At 45.5% G+C, this 19,815-nt stretch overlaps 2 protein-coding genes and 2 pseudogenes across 2 annotated transcripts; all 4 read left to right on the top strand.

Moving 5' to 3' along the window:
* The first annotated feature begins 4,157 nt into the window (after positions 1–4,157).
* Positions 4,158–5,191, top strand: LOC130251344 (taste receptor type 2 member 9-like). Its single transcript, XM_056487894.1, has one exon. It carries the CDS (start codon positions 4,158–4,160, stop codon positions 5,136–5,138), a length of 981 nt encoding a protein of 326 aa, XP_056343869.1. The 3' UTR covers positions 5,139–5,191.
* A 3,677-nt stretch (positions 5,192–8,868) lies between these two features.
* Positions 8,869–9,822, top strand: LOC130251343 (taste receptor type 2 member 9-like). Its single transcript, XM_056487893.1, has one exon. It carries the CDS (start codon positions 8,869–8,871, stop codon positions 9,820–9,822), a length of 954 nt encoding a protein of 317 aa, XP_056343868.1.
* A 3,693-nt stretch (positions 9,823–13,515) lies between these two features.
* LOC130251342 (taste receptor type 2 member 9-like) lies at positions 13,516–14,470 on the top strand (annotated as a pseudogene).
* A 3,700-nt stretch (positions 14,471–18,170) lies between these two features.
* On the top strand, positions 18,171–19,152 carry LOC130251900 (taste receptor type 2 member 9-like; annotated as a pseudogene).
* Positions 19,153–19,815: the final 663 nt, after the last annotated feature.

Raw genomic sequence — 19,815 nt, 5'->3', positions numbered from 1 at the left:
GGCATGAGGATAAAATATTCTAGTTTTGGGCATGTTCTACATCATCTTTCTCTGTTTTCAATAGGCTATAAATTAAACTGGTTTTCCCTGTGTCGAGTCTGTTTTGTCTGTGAGAATAATTGGTGAGTGATTTCCCTGTCCTTATCTTGGCTCATGAGCAGTTCCATCTCATTTGCCACCCAGCCCTGTTGCAGAGTGAGAGTGAAGGAGTGATTGAGTGGGGCTCTGAGAGCTGTCCAAGGCCAACTCACCCTGACAGGGCCTGCAAATGTGAAAGAGTTCCAGTGTGAAGGAATACATTCAGTGCACACAGCTCAGGGAGCAGCTGCCATGTGAGCTGCAGCTTGTGGGCGAGTGCTGGGAGTCCCAAGCATGGTGCCAAGCCTTGCACAGCAAAGGCCTCAGGGACCTGTGGCACCAGCCAGGTGACTGGACACTAAGACACTCCAATCATCATGGGCATGGACTGGAAGGACATAAAGTCCCAGAAATCCAGTTGTTTGGGTGACCTCCTCAGAGGCACTCAGCTGGAGCTGCTTCTGTGCTACTGTGCCATGATGCAAGTGCTTTAAAGATCCAGAGGCCTGAGACTCTCCTATGGCAAACGTGGTGCCAGGCTGGGGAGGAAACCTGGTCTGGCTCTGACTGTGGTGTGTGTAGGGAGTGCAGTGGGGCAGCTGCCCACTCTGAAGGGGCTTTGGTCCCAGCAGACACAGTCTCTGGTGGTGGGCTGTGACTGTCAGAGGGTCCCCTGGGTGCTGAGACAGGAAAGTTTCCTGTCACAGCAGCATGAACAGAACACAACCTGAACTGCTCATTGATTTCACCAGCTCAGGCTCAGAGGGTCGTTGCCCCTCATGTCCAGTGCCAGCTGTGCAATTCTCATCTCACCTTCAAAAAGCTTCTTTCCTGCTTCTGAATTGAGAGATAGAACCATTTATTCCAGAGCAACCTCTCAACCACTGCAATATCTCGTTTTCCAAAGACCACACATTCTAGCAGGCAGCCTCACCAAACTGCCCAACTCTCCTGAAACAGCAACTGCCTAGAAACAAGCAAACAAATAATTAATGCCACTTTATAACACACCAATCCACATTCTCTAGCTAAGAAGGATTTGGAGTTGAATTAATATTTCCACTACAAGCATAACACCTGCCCCAAGGAGTTTGGATTTTCTTTTCCATGATTGTATCCTGAAGCAATTGTGGCCTTCTGCGTATTGAAGTTTAGGTATGGATGGAATGGATTTGCTCAGAAGAAACTGGGCAACAAAAAGCCTAACACATTAGCTAACCAAGGCTCATCATCTGGGATTTCCTATAATAAAGAAGAAAAACAAGGATTCTGGAGAGGGAAAGTGTTCAGCCTAAACCAAGCTCAGGTGAAGCAATGCAGTGTGTGTGTGATGTCTCTCAGATCCCAGTACAGCTGTGTGGCTCTCCATGTGCATAAAATCAGAGGTCTGATGCATTCTGAGATGCACAACGGCATCCAAAAAAAATCCACATAACTTGGTAGATACAACTTCCTGGAGAATCCTCCCCCTTCTTCAGTGGTGCCACAGGGAATGGATTTGAACAAAAAGCAGACTCCTGTCTTTGAAGCCCCTTATCCATATCTTCTTGATTTGAAAACCCAGCAATGAAGACTCTGATTGTATACACCTTTGTATGTTTTAAGCTACCAGATTCCCTACACAGAGCTGATTCCAAGCCATAGCCAGGGTGTGGTCCTGCTATTGTAACATTTTGTCCTGTTTCTGAGCAGGACAGGGTTAATCTCTCCAGCAGCCAGGAGAGAGCAGGGCCAGTGCTCAAGGGTTATTCAATACCACCTCATTGACCAGAGGCAAGGGAAAGGGTTTGTCTTCTGGGGAGAAGAGGTTCCTTCTGATATTGTCTATTACTGGGGAGTTATTGCCATGTTGTGTTGGTTTCACGTGCTAGAGGAATGGGGTGGATTCGCCTGAGGGAAGCAGCGGGAGGCCGGGGGGTAGGAGGGGCTGTCCCGTCTCTGAGAGCTTCTGGCTCACGCTAACTAATCCTCTTTCGGCTTCTGGCTCCCGGGTGGTGCGGTGGCCTCTGGCCGGGGCACCACCCCCCTTTGCCCAGCACCCCGGCCCCCGGCCCCGCCGGGCCGCATGGCTCCAGGCGGCCCCGGCTCGGCCCTGATGGGCTCGGCCCTGTGGGGCTCGGCCCTGTGGGGCTCAGCTCCGCTCCGCTCGGCTCCGCTTGACTCTCCACGTGGCGTGGCCGAGCGGGGGGATCGAGGAGCCACCAAAGGCTCTCCCTTCCCCCCTCCCCACACCGTTCGTTCTGAGAGAAGAGGCCTCCAGCTCCCCACGTGGCTTCTTCTGGATACAATTTTAACCCTTTTCATGCCTGGATAAGATTCTCGATCTCCTGAGCTCCCCTGAATGAGAAGAAATAAAGCATGGAGTCACAGAAGTCAGCGGAATAAAGATAAAGTTCCTGATGGGAAGAGATTTAAAAGATGCAACTGATAAGTAGCTGAAAACCTCTTTTTTTGTGGGCTAAGGGGACGGTGACTACACTAAAATTCCTTTAAACTGTGAAATATACTTGGGGAGGTTTGGTTGCTTGAGAAGAAGACTTTTTGCCTCAGGGAAATGGAGCTGTTTTGGGACTTGAATATGAATAGCAACATTTGATAGAGAAGGAGATGAAGAGAATTTTGATTTTCAGCAGCCTGCCTTTAAAAATGGTACCCCAAGTGTGTAACATAACCCATAGCACAGCTCTGGAAGGACTGTAGAAATGGGAGAAAAGTCATAATCTGCAATATTTTCCCGGGCAGATGTAGATTGTGAAAGTGAAGACACCCCCTAAGCCTAAACCAAAAAAGGAACTTTTCTCTCTTAAGTAAACTGAAATGATTATTTGGGTGGATAACTGACTGAAGTGTTTTCTATATGATGTTGTTAAGAAATATGGAATGAAGGGAGGAGGGAACAATCTAGAAAACTTATTCTGAATTCTTTTTGTGATATTAATAAATTTCTTCTTGTACCTTTCTAAGTTTTGAGCCTGCCTTGTCTATGCTCCTAAATCCTATCTCTAAAAGAAATTAAATATATTAGAACTGGCAAAACCCAGTCACACCGTGACACATGTGAATAATTTCTTCTGTTACACCCTCTGGCATCAGTAGTGTTGCTGTTCCTGTTCATTTTCTTATCTCATTGCTGTTTCCAGTAAATTGTTCTCACCTTAAGCCATTTCTTACCTTTGTTCTTACCTTTGCCTTTTGTTCCTCGAATTCTCCTCTCCGAAGAGGAGAAGGAAGGTGGGAAAAAGGGGAGTGAAAGAGAGCAGCAGTGTGGTGTGGAGAGTCGAAATTGGGGCACACAACAGGGGAGGACCATTCTGAAACCATGACAAGTATTCCTTTTATGCCTCTGCACAAGTAGAGAAACAGCAGAGTTAGTATATTTTCACAACTGTTCTAAGAGGATTCACTTCTAGTTTTCTCAGAAGCATAGGGAGAGAAGAAGTAATAAAAGACAAAAAAAAATTTAAAAAGAGAAAAACCACATTGAAATCTACACAGTGCTTTCTGTTCTGACAGCAAAACCAGGAAGGAGAACAATCAAATAAAGCAAAAAGCAGGGAAGAAAAATAACAGGAAATTAATATTCTCTCAAAGAAATCCTTTGCCCACAATCAATACCAAAAACTACCAAAGGAAATAATATTTTTAATTAGTGTATGCTAAACAAACTTGGTCATTGTAGGTGAACAAGAGACAGAAGAACCCAGGTGCTGAAGCCTGACACTGATCAAACAGGGCTCAGTCTCACAAGCACAACACTCTCCACTGCAGAAAAACATCTCCACTGTTTGTGTCACCCAACACAGCCCCCCTGAAGCAACATGCAAATAGTCAAGAGTGACACTGGCCCCGGGTAAGGGGATACCCAGCACATTTACATCCCTGCACCTGCCCTGCTCCCAGCAGCAGCTCCACCAAAATCCCCCCCAGCAGCAGCAGCAGCAGCAGCAGCAGCAGCAGCAGCAGCTCTATAAAGCTCCTCTTGCCATCCCTGACACTCCAGCAGCAGCAGCCACTGACCTGCCTCAGGCACTGCTGCCACAGCCCCCTTGGCCAGCACAGCTCTGCTCCCCAGCTCCAGCATGGAAGCTTGTCACTCTCCACAGCAATCCAATGTCACTTCATCTGGGGCCATAATTTTGGCCATCATCAGCCTGGAGGCATTTGCTGGCATGTGGATAAATGCTTTCATCATTAGTGTGATTTGCATTGGCTGGGTCAGAAAGAAAACCCTGAACTCTAATGAGAAGATCTTGCTGCTTCTCAGCTTCTCCAGGATTTCCTTTTTGTGCTTTGCATGGGTATGCAACTTCCTTTATATAATTTATCCTGAGTACTTTCATGTTCACATCATACATCAACTACTTGCATCTTTGCAAACATTTTTTAATTGTTCCAACTTGTGGGTTTCTGCCTGTCTATGTGTATTTTATTGCATAAAAATTGCCAATTTCAGGAACAGCTTCTTCAACTACCTGAAAGTAAAAATTGACAGGATGGTGCCATGGCTCTTGTTGGGATCAGGGATTTTAGCCTTGGCTATTGGCATCGTTACCTATGACATCAATGAAACTATGCAGAGTAACAACCTCAATGAAACTTTGCAGAGTTACCACCTTAATTTCACCTGCCTGGGAAAATTTTGGACAGAAAGTATCCGAATTGATAAAAATCTTTTCACTTCTTTTTTTCTCATTGGCTTAGGATGTGCTATTTCATTCATGGCAGTCATTTGTGCTGCTCTTCTCCTTCTCGTTTCTCTCTGGAGACACAAACACAAGATGCAGACAAACTCCATGAAGGACCTCAGCGTGGAAGCCCACATCAGAGCCATGAAATCTATTCTCTCCTTCTTAGTGATGTACAGCATCAACTTTGTATGTTTGATCTTGACGATATTTTATACCATGATGAATGAAAATACCATGATACTTCTTCTATCCATCTATCTGTATGCTTTTCCAGGTGTTCATTCTCTTATTCTGATTTTCAGCAATCCCAAACTGGAAAAGGCACTGTTACAGATTCTCTCCTGTGTGAAGTGTGAGATTTTCATGAAGTAGGAAATGAGAGAAAAGCTGGAGCCCATGCATATTGTTGGTCTTTCACTGTAGAAAACAAGTAATTTAATTTCTAATGCAGCTCTCCAGGCAGTGTAGATGATACAGATGTTCATTTATCAACATCTAAGTTAAGAAAATTTCATTCCTATCTATTGAGTTAAATGACAGTGAGTTAATTCCATTATTATTGTATGTAGATTTAGCTAAATCTTTGAGATACATTTTTGTTATTAATAAAGTCATTCATATCTGATTTTAGGAAGGATGCCTAACTCTTCTGTGTGGTGAAGGGATTAATGTGGACATGAGAGTCTGCTGCTGGGGTGATGGATTATCAGGCAGAGGCCCTTTAGCTCTGCCTGAGCCCAGAGCAAGAGGGAGTGATGCTAATTAAGTGTTCAGCCCCTGCCCAAGGCTCACAGCCTTTGCAATCAGGACCCTTGGGGTCCCTCATTTCCAGATCAGCTGGCTGCCCACCACCATCTACCATGGCAGCAATAGGGTATTTGGACTGCAGCCTCAGCTGCACTTCTCCCAAAAGTATAGATTTGGCATTTGAAATCCTACCATGCAGAGAATGAGAATATGACTCCACTGTGCAGACAGGACATCAGGATTGCTTCTCTCCCCTTCCCAAAGCAGGGAACACCTCTTTGTTAAGATTTTCTCCCTGACTACTTCAGATTGCACCTGGGTGAAATTTGGTTTATAGGCAAAACTGATGGAAAAGTTGAGCTTATTTAATTACCCATAGATTTTGTTGTTGTTGTTGTTGGGGTTTTTTCTGTTTACATATATTTAGATCTAGTCCAGTAAGTGTGTTTATGAATGGCATATCCAAATTTCTATTTCTACAATAAAATACATTGTCTGTGATTCTGTAACTCTGTGAAAGATCTTATTGAACATAACAAGACTTCCACAGTTTGTGATAATCTGAAAACCAGATGAGCTGCACCCAGACCCTTTGATCTCTGAGGAGCAGCAAGGGGTTTATTTTCTGCCAAATTTCCATTCTCTTAATGTAACAGAAAAATACACAGCAATGGTACACAAACTGGATGTAAACAAAAGGAATAATCATACTGCAAATCTGCCTCAAATGTTTTGATTTTCACTGATTGAATTGATTGAAGGAAGCAACAGGTTGATCTCTACTTCAGTTTACATACCTTTCTGCTGTGTTCCTGTGCTGTGTGATCTATGATGGGCTGTATCACTGTGTGGCAGTGGCCAATAGCTCTGGGTGAACATGCTGACCCCTGGCACTCACCAGAGGTGGGCACTGATGCACAAAGAGCGAGGCAGGAGCAGCCCTGGGGAGCTCAGGGGGTGCAGAGCCCCCTTCCCACGCCAGCCCTGCGTGTCCTCTGTGCCCCACTGCCTGCAAGGACAGCATTCCCTGCTCTGTGGGACTGCTCTGCTGGCCTGCTTTGACCTGGTGATGAGCTTGGCTTTGCCCAGTGCACTCTGGCTCAGTAAAACACCCAGGTAAGAGGCTTTGCTCTGCATCAGGGGAACAGTGAGAGGAGGAAGGAATGGAGGAGGCAACTTGCTAAGAGCAGACTACAGCCCCTATTCATCTTCCCTCTATGCTTCTGTTCGGAGTGGAGTTGGAGGATCTGGGGATGAAGGAATGAAATTGAGCCAGGGATGGAAGGATGGTGGAGGCAGCAGGTTGTAGTTTTTCATTGGTTTCTTATCATCCTATTTTACTTTCAAAGGCAATAAATTAGATTCCTTTTCCCCATTTGTCGACTCTGTTTTGTCTGTGAGAATGATGGGCAAGTGATCTCCCTGCCTTTGTCTAGGGCCCTGAGTTTTCCATCCTGTCTTTCACCCCTGAGCTGCCTGTGCAGAAGACAGAAGGAACAGCTGGGTGGGTGTTTGGCTGCTCCCTAAGGTCAACCCACCACAGCAGGTGAAACATGAAACAGTTCCAGCAGGAACACAGCAGAACCTGAACTGGTCACTTCTGTCTCCAGATCAGGTCCAGAGGCAGATCTTAAGCAGCTCTTCTGGACACAACTCTCCAGTGAAAGGCCTTGAAAGGACAGGAACAAGCACAGCTCCCTTCTTCCCCTGCTGCTGCTCAGCAACTTCATCCTTGAACCTGACAGTCCCAAGCACTTTCACAGCAAAGCCCTGGAAGATCCATCTTATTCCCTACATCCAGTGCAACATCATCCCTGACAACCTCCCATGCCACAAGACTCAGCAGGCACAACCCAGCACCTTGCATGTGTTACCACACAAACCACCACAGCCCCAGCAAACCACACTGCACATCCCTTCTTCCACTGCTCTGCAGTCCCTGACAGTGTGACACCCAGCCCAGGGACACTGCCCTGTGCACCAGCCCCACTCAGCTGGCACTGCAGGGGACAGGGTGTCCATCAGCACAGCCCCACTGCCCAGCCCATGGGGACAGATGCAGGATGTGCCCAGCTTGGAGAAGCTGTGACATGAGAGATGTCAGAAGTCAATGGGAATGGCTGCCCAGTGCTGCCACGGTATGGAAAACTGCTTTGGGTCACATTCTATGTGTTGAGGATTGCCAAAAAACAAAACAAAAAAAAAAAAAAACAAAAAAACCAAAAACAGTTAGGTGGATGTGATATGAATCTTCATGTAACTGCTAGTGCGCTTACCCCACAGAAAACATTGCTATCATCTTTGTGAAGACAGAAAATGCTGGTGGTGCATTTCCTGTAGCCATAGAGCTTTTTGCTGGGCTTTCATTTTTCATGGATTCACCTGAGCATCTGATGAGATCTCCTTGCTTACAGTGGCTCTGATGAGCAAGGCCAAATGGGACAGGTCCTTTACTCACCCAAAAGGCATGGGCAGTCAATGCCCTACAGAGCTTAAATCAAGTTGCCTTTAAGAAACCTCACAACTTTTAGGATCTAAATTAATTTCAAAGCTTTAGGGCACTGCAGTATGCAAGAAATTCAGCATGGTGCCAACCTTGAAAGCCTTCACCTGGTCAGCACATGAGATTGGAACCTTGGCAAAGGGACTTCTCCCAGTATTTACTGATTTTCCTCCAGATGCTTCACCTTATCCCTGTACAAAATTGCACCTTTACTTTCCTCGTCTCATCTCACATGCCCCAATAAGCGTATCTTCACTTACTCTTAAGTGAAGAGTAAAATTAACGTAGACTTCAATGCCTGTGAAGGATCAATATAACCCCATTTCCTTGCATCTTGGTTGAACTTTGCAACTCCCAGACTCTGAAATTAAAAAGGAGAGTGAGTGTCCTGACCATTCTCTGCTGAGCACAGCCAGGGCTTTGCATAATTGTTATAGATGGCCAAAGGACAGAAGAACCCAGGTGCTGAAGCCTGACACTGATCAAACAGGGCTCAGTCTCACAAGCACAACACTCTCCACTGCAGAAAAACATCTCCACTGTTTGTGTCACCCAACACAGCCCCCCTGAAGCAACATGCAAATAGTCAAGAGTGACACTGGCCCCGGGTAAGGGGATACCCAGCACATTTACATCCCTGCACCTGCCCTGCTCCCAGCAGCAGTGGCACCAAAATCCCCCCCAGCAGCAGCAGCAGCAGCAGCAGCAGCAGCAGCAGCAGCAGCAGCAGCAGCAGCTCTATAAAGCTCCTCTTGCCATCCCTGACACTCCAGCAGCAGCAGCCACTGACCTGCCTCAGGCACTGCTGCCACAGCCCCCTTGGCCAGCACAGCTCTGCTCCCCAGCTCCAGCATGGAAGCTTGTCACTCTCCACAGCAATCCAATGTCACTTCATACGTGGCCACAACTTTGGCCATCATCAGCCTGGAGGCATTTGCTGGCATGTGGATAAATGCTTTCATCGTTTGTGTGCTCTGCATTGGCTGGGTCAGAAAGAAAACCCTGAACTCTAATGAGAAGATCTTGCTGCTGCTGGGATTCTCCAGGATTTTGTGTTTGTTCTTTTCATGGATATACAAGTTCCTTTCAATTATTTATCGCAACTACCTGCATGTTCACACCATACTTCAACGGCTTGCATCATTTGCAACCTTTCTTAATTATTCCAACTTGTGGGTTTCTGCCTCTCTTTGTGTATTTTATTGCATAAAAATTGCCAATTTCAGGAACAGCTTCTTCAACTACCTGAAAGTAAAAATTGACAGGATGGTGCCATGGCTCTTGTTGGCATCTGGGGTTTCAGCCTTGGCTATGGGCATCATTACCTATGACCTCAATGAAATTATGCAGAGTAACAACCTCAATTTCACCTGCCCTGGAAATTTTTGGGAAGCAATTATCAGAATAGAAAAACATTTTTTCCCTTCTTTGTTTCTTACTGGATTTGGATATACTTCTACATTCATGGCAGTCATCTTTTCTGCTCTTCTCCTTCTCTTTTCTCTCTGGAGACACAAACACAAGATGCAGACAAACTCCATGAAGGACCTCAGCGTGGAAGCCCACATCAGAGCCATGAAATCTATTCTCTCCTTCTTAGTGATGTACAGCATCAACTTTGTATGTTTGGTCTTGACAATATTTTATACCATGACAAATGAAAATATTGTGACACTTCTTCTATCCATCTATCTGTATGCTTTTCCAGGTGTTCATTCTCTTATTCTGATTTTCAGCAATCCCAAGCTGGAAAAGGCACTGTTACAGATTCTCTCCTGTGTGAAATGTGAGATTTTCATGAAGTAGGAAATGAGAGAAAAGCTTGAGCCCATGTAAATTGTTGGTGTTTCACTGTAGAAAACAAGTAATTTAATTTCTAATGCAGCTCTCCAGGCAGTATAGAAGATACAGATGTTCACTCATCAATATCTAAGTTAAGAAAAATATCATTCATATCTATTGAATTAAATTATTTTGAGTTAAATATATTATTACTGTATGTACATTTAGCTATATCTTTGAGATACATTTTTGTTATTAATAAAGTCATTCATATCTGATTTTAGGAAGGATGCCTAACTCTCTGTGTGGTGAAGGGATTAATGTGGACATGAGAGTCTGCTGCTGGGGTGATGGATTATCAGGCAGAGGCCCTTTAGCTCTGCCTGAGCCCAGAGCAAGAGGGAGTGATGCTAATTAAGTGTTCAGCCCCTGCCCAAGGCTCACAGCCTTTGCAATCAGAACCCTTGGGGTCCCTCATTTCCAGATCAGCTGGCTGCCCACCACCATCTACCATGGCAGCAATAGGGTATTTGGACTGCAGCCTCAGCTGCACTTCTCCCAAAAGTATAGATTTGGCATTTGAAATCCTACCATGCAGAGAATGAGAATATGACTCCACTGTGCAGACAGGACATCAGGATTGCTTCTCTACACTTCCCAAAGCAGGGAACACCTCTTTGTAAAGATTTTCTCTTCAACTCTTTTAGATTGTACTCTGAGTAAATTCTGTTTATGGGTTAAACTGATGGTAAAGTTGACCTTAACAAATTACTCATATATTTTTTTGGTGTTGGTGTGGTTTTTTTTGTTCACATATATTTAGAACAAATCTAGAAGAGTTTGCTTATGAATGGTAAATTCAAATTTGTATTTCTACAATAAAATACATTGTCTGTGATTCTGTATTTCTGTGCATGACCTTATTGAACATGACAAGTCTTCCATAGATTGTGATAATCTGAAAACCAGATTAGCTGCACCCAGACCCTTTAATCTCTGAGGAGCAGCAAGGGGATTATTTTCTGCCAAATTTCCATTCTCTTAATGTAACGGAAAAATACACAGCAATGGTACACAAACTGGATACATAAAAAAGGAACAATCATACTGCAAATCTGCCACAAATATTTTGATTTTCACTGATTGAATTAATTGAAGGAAGCAACAGGTTGATCTCTACTTCAGTTTACATATCTTTCTGCTGTGTTCCTGTGCTGTGTGATCTATGATGGGCTGTATCACTGTGTGGCAGTGGCCAATAGCTCTGGGTGAACATGCTGACCCCTGGCACTCACCAGAGGTGGGCACTGATGCACAAAGAGCGAGGCAGGAGCAGCCCTGGGGAGCTCAGGGGGTGCAGAGCCCCCTTCCCACGCCAGCCCTGCGTGTCCTCTGTGCCCCACTGCCTGCAAGGACAGCATTCCCTGCTCTGTGGGACTGCTCTGCTGGCCTGCTTTGACCTGGTGATGAGCTTGGCTTTGCCCAGTGCACTCTGGCTCAGTAAAACACCCAGGTAACAGGCTTTGCTCTGCATCAGGGGAACAGTGAGAGGAGGAAGGAATGGAGGAGGCAACTTGTTAATGGCTGACTGAAACACATATTCTACTTTCCCCTGTGTGGCTGTGAGAGTGGAGTTGGAGGATCTGGGGATGAAGGAGTGAAGTTGAGACTGAGATGGAAGGATAGGGGAGGCAGCAGGTTGTAGTTTTTCATTGGTTTCTTATCATCCTACTTTACTTTCAAAGGCAATAAATTAGATTCCTTTTCCCCATTTGTCGACTCTGTTTTGTCTGTGAGAATGATGGGCAAGTGATCTCCCTGCCTTTGTCTAGGTCCCTGAGTTTTCCATCCTGTCTTTCACCCCTGCCCTGCCTGTGCAGGAGACAGAAGGAACAGCTGGGTGGGTGTCTGGCTGCTCCCTAAGGTCAACCCCCCACAGCAGGTGAAACATGAAACAGTTCCAGCAGGAACACAGCAGAACCTGAACTGGTCACTTCTGTCTCCAGATCAGGTCCAGAGGCAGATCTTAAGCAGCTCTTCTGGACACAACTACCCAGTGAAAGGCCTTGAAAGGACAGGAACAAGCACAGCTCCCTTCTTCCCCTGCTGCTGCTCAGCAACTTCATCCTTGAACCTGACAGTCCCAAGCACTTTCACAGCAAAGCCCTGGAAGATCCATCTTATTCCCTACATCCAGTGCAACATCATCCCTGACAACCTCCCACGCCACAAGACTCAGCAGGCACAACCCAGCACCTTGCATGTGTTACCACACAAACCACCACAGCCCCAGCAAACCACACTGCACATCCCTTCTTCCACTGCTCTGCAGTCCCTGACAGTGTGACACCCAGCCCAGGGACACTGCCCTGTGCACCAGCCCCACTCAGCTGGCACTGCAGGGGACAGGGTGTCCATCAGCACAGCCCCACTGCCCAGCCCATGGGGACAGATGCAGGATGTGCCCAGCTTGGAGAAGCTGTGACATGAGAGATGTCAGAAGTCAATGGGAATGGCTGCCCAGTGCTGGCACAGTATGGAAACTCTTCTGAGTCCCATTTCAAATCTTTAGGATTGAAAAAAAAAATGCAGTAAGGAGGATATGATATGAATCTTCACATAACATACTGCTGGTTCTTATATCCCACAGAAAACATTGCTGTTATCATTCTGAAAAGACGAAATGATGGTGATTCATTTCCTGTAGCCATAGAGCTTTTTGCTGGGCTTTCATTTTTCATGGTTCCACCACAGCATCTTATGAGATCTCTTTGGTTTCAGTGGTTCTGATGAGCAAGGCCAAATGGGACAGGTCCTGTACTCTCCCAAAATGCATGAGCAGTCCAGGCCCTACAGATCTTAATTCAGCTTGCCTGTATGAAACCTCACAGCTTTCAGGACCTAAATTAATCTCGAAACTTTAGGGCACTAGAGTGTGTGAAAAAGCCAGTAAGCTGCCATCCTTAAAAGTCTTCACTTTCCCAGCAGATGAGATTGGACCATTTGCACACGGAATTCTCCCAATATTTACACTTTTTCCTCCACATGCTTCACCTTATCCTTGTAAAACATTCCAGCTTTACTTTCCTGGCCTGCTCTCACATGCCCCAATCTGTGTCTCTTCACTTACTCTTAAGGCAATGCCATTGGTAAAACTAACATGGACTTCAATGCCTGTGAAAGATCAAAATAACCTCGTTTTCTTGCATCCAGGTTAAACTTTGCAGCTCCCAGATTCTGAAATTAAAAAGGACAATGGGTCGCCCTGACCATTCTCTGTTGAGCACAGCCAGGGCTCTGCACAAGTGTTATTGATGCCCAAAGGACAGAAGAACCCAGGTGCTGAAGCCTGACACTGATCAAACAGGGCTCAGTCTCACAAGCACAACACTTTCCACTGCAGAAAAATATCTCCACTGTTTGTGTCACCCAACACAGCCCCCCTGAAGCAACATGCAAATAGTCAAGAGTGACACTGGCCCCGGGTAAGGGGATACCCAGCACATTTACATCCCTGCACCTGCCCTGCTCCCAGCAGCAGTGCCACCAAAATCCCCCCCAGCAGCAGCAGCAGCAGCAGCAGCAGCAGCAGCAGCAGCAGCTCTATAAAGCTCCTCTTGCCATCCCTGACACTCCAGCAGCAGCAGCCACTGACCTGCCTCAGGCACTGCTGCCACAGCCCCCTTGGCCAGCACAGCTCTGCTCCCCAGCTCCAGCATGGAAGCTTGTCACTCTCCACAGCAATCCAATGTCACTTCATCTGGGGCCATAATTTTGGCCATCATCAGCCTGGAGGCATTTGCTGGCATGTGGATAAATGCTTTCATCTTTTGTGTGCTCTGCATTGGCTGGGTCAGAAAGAAAACCCTGAACTCTAATGAGAAGATCTTGCTGCTTCTCAGCTTCTCCAGGACTTCCTTTTTATGTTTTGCATGGGTATGCAACTTCCTTTATATAATTTATCCTGAGTACTTTCATGTTCACATCACACTTCAAATTCTTGCATCTTTGGAAACATTTTTTAATTATTCTAACTTGTGGGTTTCTGCCTGTCTTTGTGGTTTTTATTGCATAAAAATTGCCAATTTCAGGAACAGCTTCTTCATTTACCTGAAAGTAAAAATTGACAGGATGGTGCCATGGCTCTTGTTGGGGTCTGGGGTTTCAGCCTTGGCTATGGGCATCGTGACCTATGACCTCAATAAAATTGTGCAGAGTAACAACCTCACGGTCACCTGCGTGGAAAATTTTTGGGAAGCAACTATCAGAATGGATAAACATTTTTTCTTTTCTTTTTTTCTCACTGGCTTTGGATATGCTGCTTCATTCATGGCAGTCATCTTTTCTGCTGTTTTCCTTCTCGTTTCTCTCTGGAGACACAAACACAAGATGCAGACAAACTCCATGAAGGACCTCAGCAGTGGAAGCCCACATCAGAGCCATGAAATCTATTCTCTCCTTCTTAGTGATGTACAGCATCAACTTTGTATGTTTGGTCTTGACAATATTTTATACCATGACAAATGACCATATCATGACATTTCTTATCTACATCTATCTGTATGCTTTTCCAGGTGTTCATTCTCTTATTCTGATTTTCAGCAATCCCAAACTGGAAAAGGCACTGTTACAGATTCTCTCCTATGCAAAGTGTAAATTTTTCATGAAGTAGGAACGCTGATAAAAGCTGGAGACCTTGAAATTTGTTGGTTTTTCACTATAGACAACAAGTAATTTAATTTCTAATGTAGCTCTCCAGGCAGTTTAGATGATGCTGATGTTCATTCTTCAACATCTAAGTTAAGAAATATCAATGATATCAAATGAGTTAAATTACTGTGAGTTGAATACATTAATATTGTATTTAGATTTAGCAAAATATTTGAGATGTATTTTTGTTATTAACAAAGACACTTAGCCCTGGTTTTAGGAAGGATGCCTAACTCTCTGTGTGGTGAAGGGATTAATGTGGACATGAGAGTCTGCTGGTGGGGAGATGGATTATCAGGCAGAGGCCCTTTAGCTCTGCCTGAGCCCAGAGCAAGAGGGAGTGATGCTAATTAAGTGTTCAGCCCCTGCCCAAGGCTCACAGCCTTTGCAATCAGAACCCTTGGGATCCCTCATTTCCGGATCAGCTGGCTGCCCACCACCATCTACCATGGCAGCAATAGGGTATTTGGACTGCAGCCTCAGCTGCACTTCTCCCAAAAGTATAGATTTGGCATTTGAAATCCTCCCATGCAGAGGATGAGAATATGACCCCACTGTGCAGACAGGACATCAGGATTGCTTCTCTCCCCTTCCCAAAGCAGGGAATACCTCTTTCTAATGATTTTCTACTTGACTGTGTCAGATTGTAGCCTGGTGAAATTCTGTTATATAGGCGAAACTGATGGCAAAGTTAAGCTTATTGAATTACATACTGCCCATTTTTTTTGTTTTTTTTTTTTTTTTTTTTTTAATATATTTAGAGCTAAGCAAGGGAGTATATTTACCAATGGCAAATCCAAATTTGTATTTCTACAATAAAATGCACAATCTGTGCTTCTATGACTGTGAAAGAGAAGACTTATATAATTTGCAATAATTCAAAATCCGGATGAGCAACACCTAGACTGTTTGATCTCTGAGGACCAGCAAGGGTTTTATTTTCTAGCAATTTTCTATACTCTTAATGTAACAGAATACTGTCCAACACTAGCATACAAACTGGCTCAAAAAAAATTAATAAAATCATACTGAAAACGTGCCTCAAATATTTTGTTTTTCACTGATTGAATTGATTGAAGGAAGCAACAGGTTGATCTCTACTTCAGTTTACATACCTTTCTGCTGTGTTCCTGTGCTGTGTGATCTATGATGGGCTGTATCACTGTGTGGCAGTGGCCAATAGCTCTGGGTGAACATGCTGACCCCTGGCACTCACCAGAGGTGGGCACTGATGCACAAAGAGCGAGGCAGGAGCAGCCCTGGGGAGCTCAGGGGGTGCAGAGCCCCCTTCCCACGCCAGCCCTGCGTGTCCTCTGTGCCCCACTGCCTGCAAGGACAGCATTCCCTGCTCTGTGGGACTGCTCTGCTGGCCTGCTTTGACCTGGTGATGAGCTTGGCTTTGCCCAGTGCACTCTGGCTCAGTAAAACACCCAGGTAACAGGCTTTGCTCTGCATCAGGGGAACAGTGAGAGGAGGAAGGAATGGAGGAGGCAACTTGCTAAGAGCTGACTACAGCCCCTATTCATCTTCCCTCTATGCTTCTGTTCGGAGTGGAGTTGGAGGATCTGGGGATGAAGGAATGAAATTGAGCCAGGGATGGAAGGATGGTGGAGGCAGCAGGTTGTAGTTTTTCATTGGTTTCTTATCATCCTATTTTACTTTCAAAGGCAATAAATTAGATTCCTTTTCCCCATTTGTCGACTCTGTTTTGTCTGTGAGAATGATGGGCAAGTGATCTCCCTGCCTTTGTCTAGGTCCCTGAGTTTTCCATCCTGTCTTTCACCCCTGAGCTGCCTGTGCAGAAGACAGAAGGAACAGCTGGGTGGGTGTTTGGCTGCTCCCTAAGGTCAACCCCCCACAGCAGGTGAAACATGAAACAGTTCCAGCAGGAACACAGCAGAACCTGAACTGGTCACTTCTGTCTCCAGATCAGGTCCAGAGGCAGATCTTAAGCAGCTCTTCTGGACACAACTCCCCAGTGAAAGGCCTTGAAAGGACAGGAACAAGCACAGCTCCCTTCTTCCCCTGCTGCTGCTCAGCAACTTCATCCTTGAACCTGACAGTCCCAAGCACTTTCACAGCAAAGCCCTGGAAGATCCATCTTATTCCCTACATCCAGTGCAACATCATCCCTGACAACCTCCCACGCCACAAGACTCAGCAGGCACAACCCAGCACCTTGCATGTGTTACCACACAAACCACCACAGCCCCAGCAAACCACACTGCACATCCCTTCTTCCACTGCTCTGCAGTCCCTGACAGTGTGACACCCAGCCCAGGGACACTGCCCTGTGCACCAGCCCCACTCAGCTGGCACTGCAGGGGACAGGGTGTCCATCAGCACAGTCCCACTGCCCAGCCCATGGGGACAGATGCAGGATGTGCCCAGCTTGGAGAAGCTGTGACATGAGAGATGTCAGAAGTCAATGGGAATGGCTGCCCAGTGCTGGCACGGTATGGAAACTGCTCTGGGTCTCATTCCAAGTCTTTAGGATTGCCAAGCAAAATCCAATTAAGAGGATATGATGTGAATCTTCACACAACATACTGCTCGTTCTTATATCCTACAGAAAACATTGCTATCATCATTGTGAAGAGAGGAAATTCTGGTGATTCATTTCCTGTAGCCATAGAGCTTTTTGCTGGGCTTTCATTTTTCATGGTTCCACCACAGCATCTTATGAGATCTCTTTGGTTTCAGTGGTTCTGATGAGCAAGGCCAAATGGGACAGGTCCTGTACTCTCCCAAAATGCATGAGCAGTCCAGGCCCTACAGATCTTAATTCAGCTTGCCTGTATGAAACCTCACAGCTTTCAGGACCTAAATTAATCTCGAAACTTTAGGGCACTAGAGATGTGTGAAAAAGCCAGTAAGCTGCCATCCTTAAAAGTCTTCACTTTCCCAGCAGATGAGATTGGAACATTTGCACATGGAATTCTCCCAATATTTACACTTTTTCCTCCACATGCTTCACCTTATCCTTGTAAAACATTCCAGCTTTACTTTCCTGGCCTGCTCTCACATGCCCCAATCTGTGTCTCTTCACTTACTCTTAAGGTAATACCATTGTTAAAACTAACATGGACTTCAATGCCTGTGAAAGATCAAAATAACCTCGTTTTCTTGCATCCAGGTTAAACTTTGCAGCTCCCAGACTCTGAAATTAAAGAGGACAATGAGCGTCCCCTCCATTCTCTGTTGAGCACAGCCAGGGCTCTGCACAAGTGTTATTGATGCCCACAGGACAGAAGAACCCAGGTGCTGAAGCCTGACACTGATCAAACAGGGCTCAGTCTCACAAGCACAACACTCTCCACTGCAGAAAAACATCCCCACTGTTTGTGTCTCCCAACACAGCCCCCCTGAAGCAACATGCAAATAGTCAAGAGTGACACTGGCCCCGGGTAAGGGGATACCCAGCACATTTACATCCCTGCACCTGCCCTGCTCCCAGCAGCAGCTCCACCAAAATCCCCCCAGCAGCAGCAGCAGCAGCAGCAGCAGCAGCAGCAGCAGCAGCAGCAGCAGCAGCAGCAGCAGCAGCTCTATAAAGCTCCTCTTGCCATCCCTGACACTCCAGCAGCAGCAGCCACTGACCTGCCTCAGGCACTGCTGCCACAGCCCCCTTGGCCAGCACAGCTCTGCTCCCCAGCTCCAGCATGGAAGCTTGTCACTCTCCACAGCAATCCAATGTCACTTCATCTGGGGCCATAATTTTGGCCATCATCAGCCTGGAGACATTTGCTGGCATGTGGATAAATGCTTTCATCATTAGTGTGATTTGCATTGGCTGGGTCAGAAAGAAAACCCTGAACTCTAATGAGAAGATCTTGCTGCCTCTCAGCTTCTCCAGGATTTCCTTTTTGTGCTTTGCATGGGTATGCAACTTCCTTTATATAATTTATCCCAATTACCTGCATGTTCACATCATACATCAACTACTTGCATCTTTGCAAACATTTTTTAATTGTTCCAACTTGTGGGTTTCTGCCTGTCTATGTGTATTTTATTGCATAAAAATTGCCAATTTCAGGAACAGCTTCTTCAACTACCTGAAAGTAAAAATTGACAGGATGGTGCCATGGCTCTTGTTGGGATCAGGGATTTTAGCCTTGGCTATTGGCATCGTTACCTATGACCTCAATGAAACTATGCAGAGTAACAACCTCAATGAAACTTTGCAGAGTTACCACCTTAATTTCACCTGCCTGGGAAAATTTTGGACAGAAAGTATCCGATTTGATAAAAATCTTTTCACTTCTTTTTTTCTCATTGGCTTAGGATGTGCTATTTCATTCATGGCAGTCATTTGTGCTGCTCTTCTCCTTCTCGTTTCTCTCTGGAGACACAAACACAAGATGCAGACAAACTCCATGAAGGACCTCAGCGTGGAAGCCCACATCAGAGCCATGAAATCTATTCTCTCCTTCTTAGTGATGTACAGCATCAACTTTGTATGTTTGGTCTTGACGATATTTTATACCATGATGAATGAAAATACCATGATACTTCTTCTATCCATCTATCTGTATGCATTTTCCAGGTGTTCATTCTCTTATTCTGATTTTCAGCAATCCCAAGATGGAAAAGGCACTGTTACAGATTCTCTCCTGTGTGAAGTGTGAGATTTTCATAAAGTAGGAAATGAGAGAAAAGCTGGAGCCCATGCAAATTGTTGGTCTTTCACTGTAGAAAACAAGTAATTTAATTTCTAATGCAGATCTTCAGGCAGTGTAGATGATACAGATGTTCACTTATCAGCATCTAAGTTAAGAAAATGTCATTGATATCAATTGAGTTAAATGACTGTGAGTTAAATACATTAATATTATATTTAGATTTAGCTAAATCTTTGAGATACATTTTTGTTATTAATAAAGTCATTCATATCTGATTTTAGGAAGGATGCCTAACTCTCTGTGTGGTGAAGGGATTAATGTGGACATGAGAGTCTGCTGCTGGGGTGATGGATTATCAGGCAGAGGCCCTTTAGCTCTGCCTGAGCCCAGAGCAAGAGGGAGTGATGCTAATTAAGTGTTCAGCCCCTGCCCAAGGCTCACAGCCTTTGCAATCAGAACCCTTGGGGTCCCTCATTTCCAGGTCAGCTGGCTGCCCACCACCATCTACCATGGCAGCAATAGGGTATTTGGACTGCAGCCTCAGCTGCACTTCTCCCAAAAGTATAGATTTGGCATTTGAAATCCTCCCATGCAGAGAATGAGAATATGACTCCACTGTGCACACAGGACATCAGGATTGCTTCTCTCCACTTCCCAAAGCAGGGAACACCTCTTTGTTAAGATT

Source organism: Oenanthe melanoleuca, chromosome 3 (genome assembly GCF_029582105.1).
Source record: "Oenanthe melanoleuca isolate GR-GAL-2019-014 chromosome 3, OMel1.0, whole genome shotgun sequence".
NCBI classification, from domain to species: Eukaryota; Metazoa; Chordata; class Aves; order Passeriformes; family Muscicapidae; genus Oenanthe; species Oenanthe melanoleuca.
This window is presented reverse-complemented; position numbering and strand designations above follow the sequence as displayed.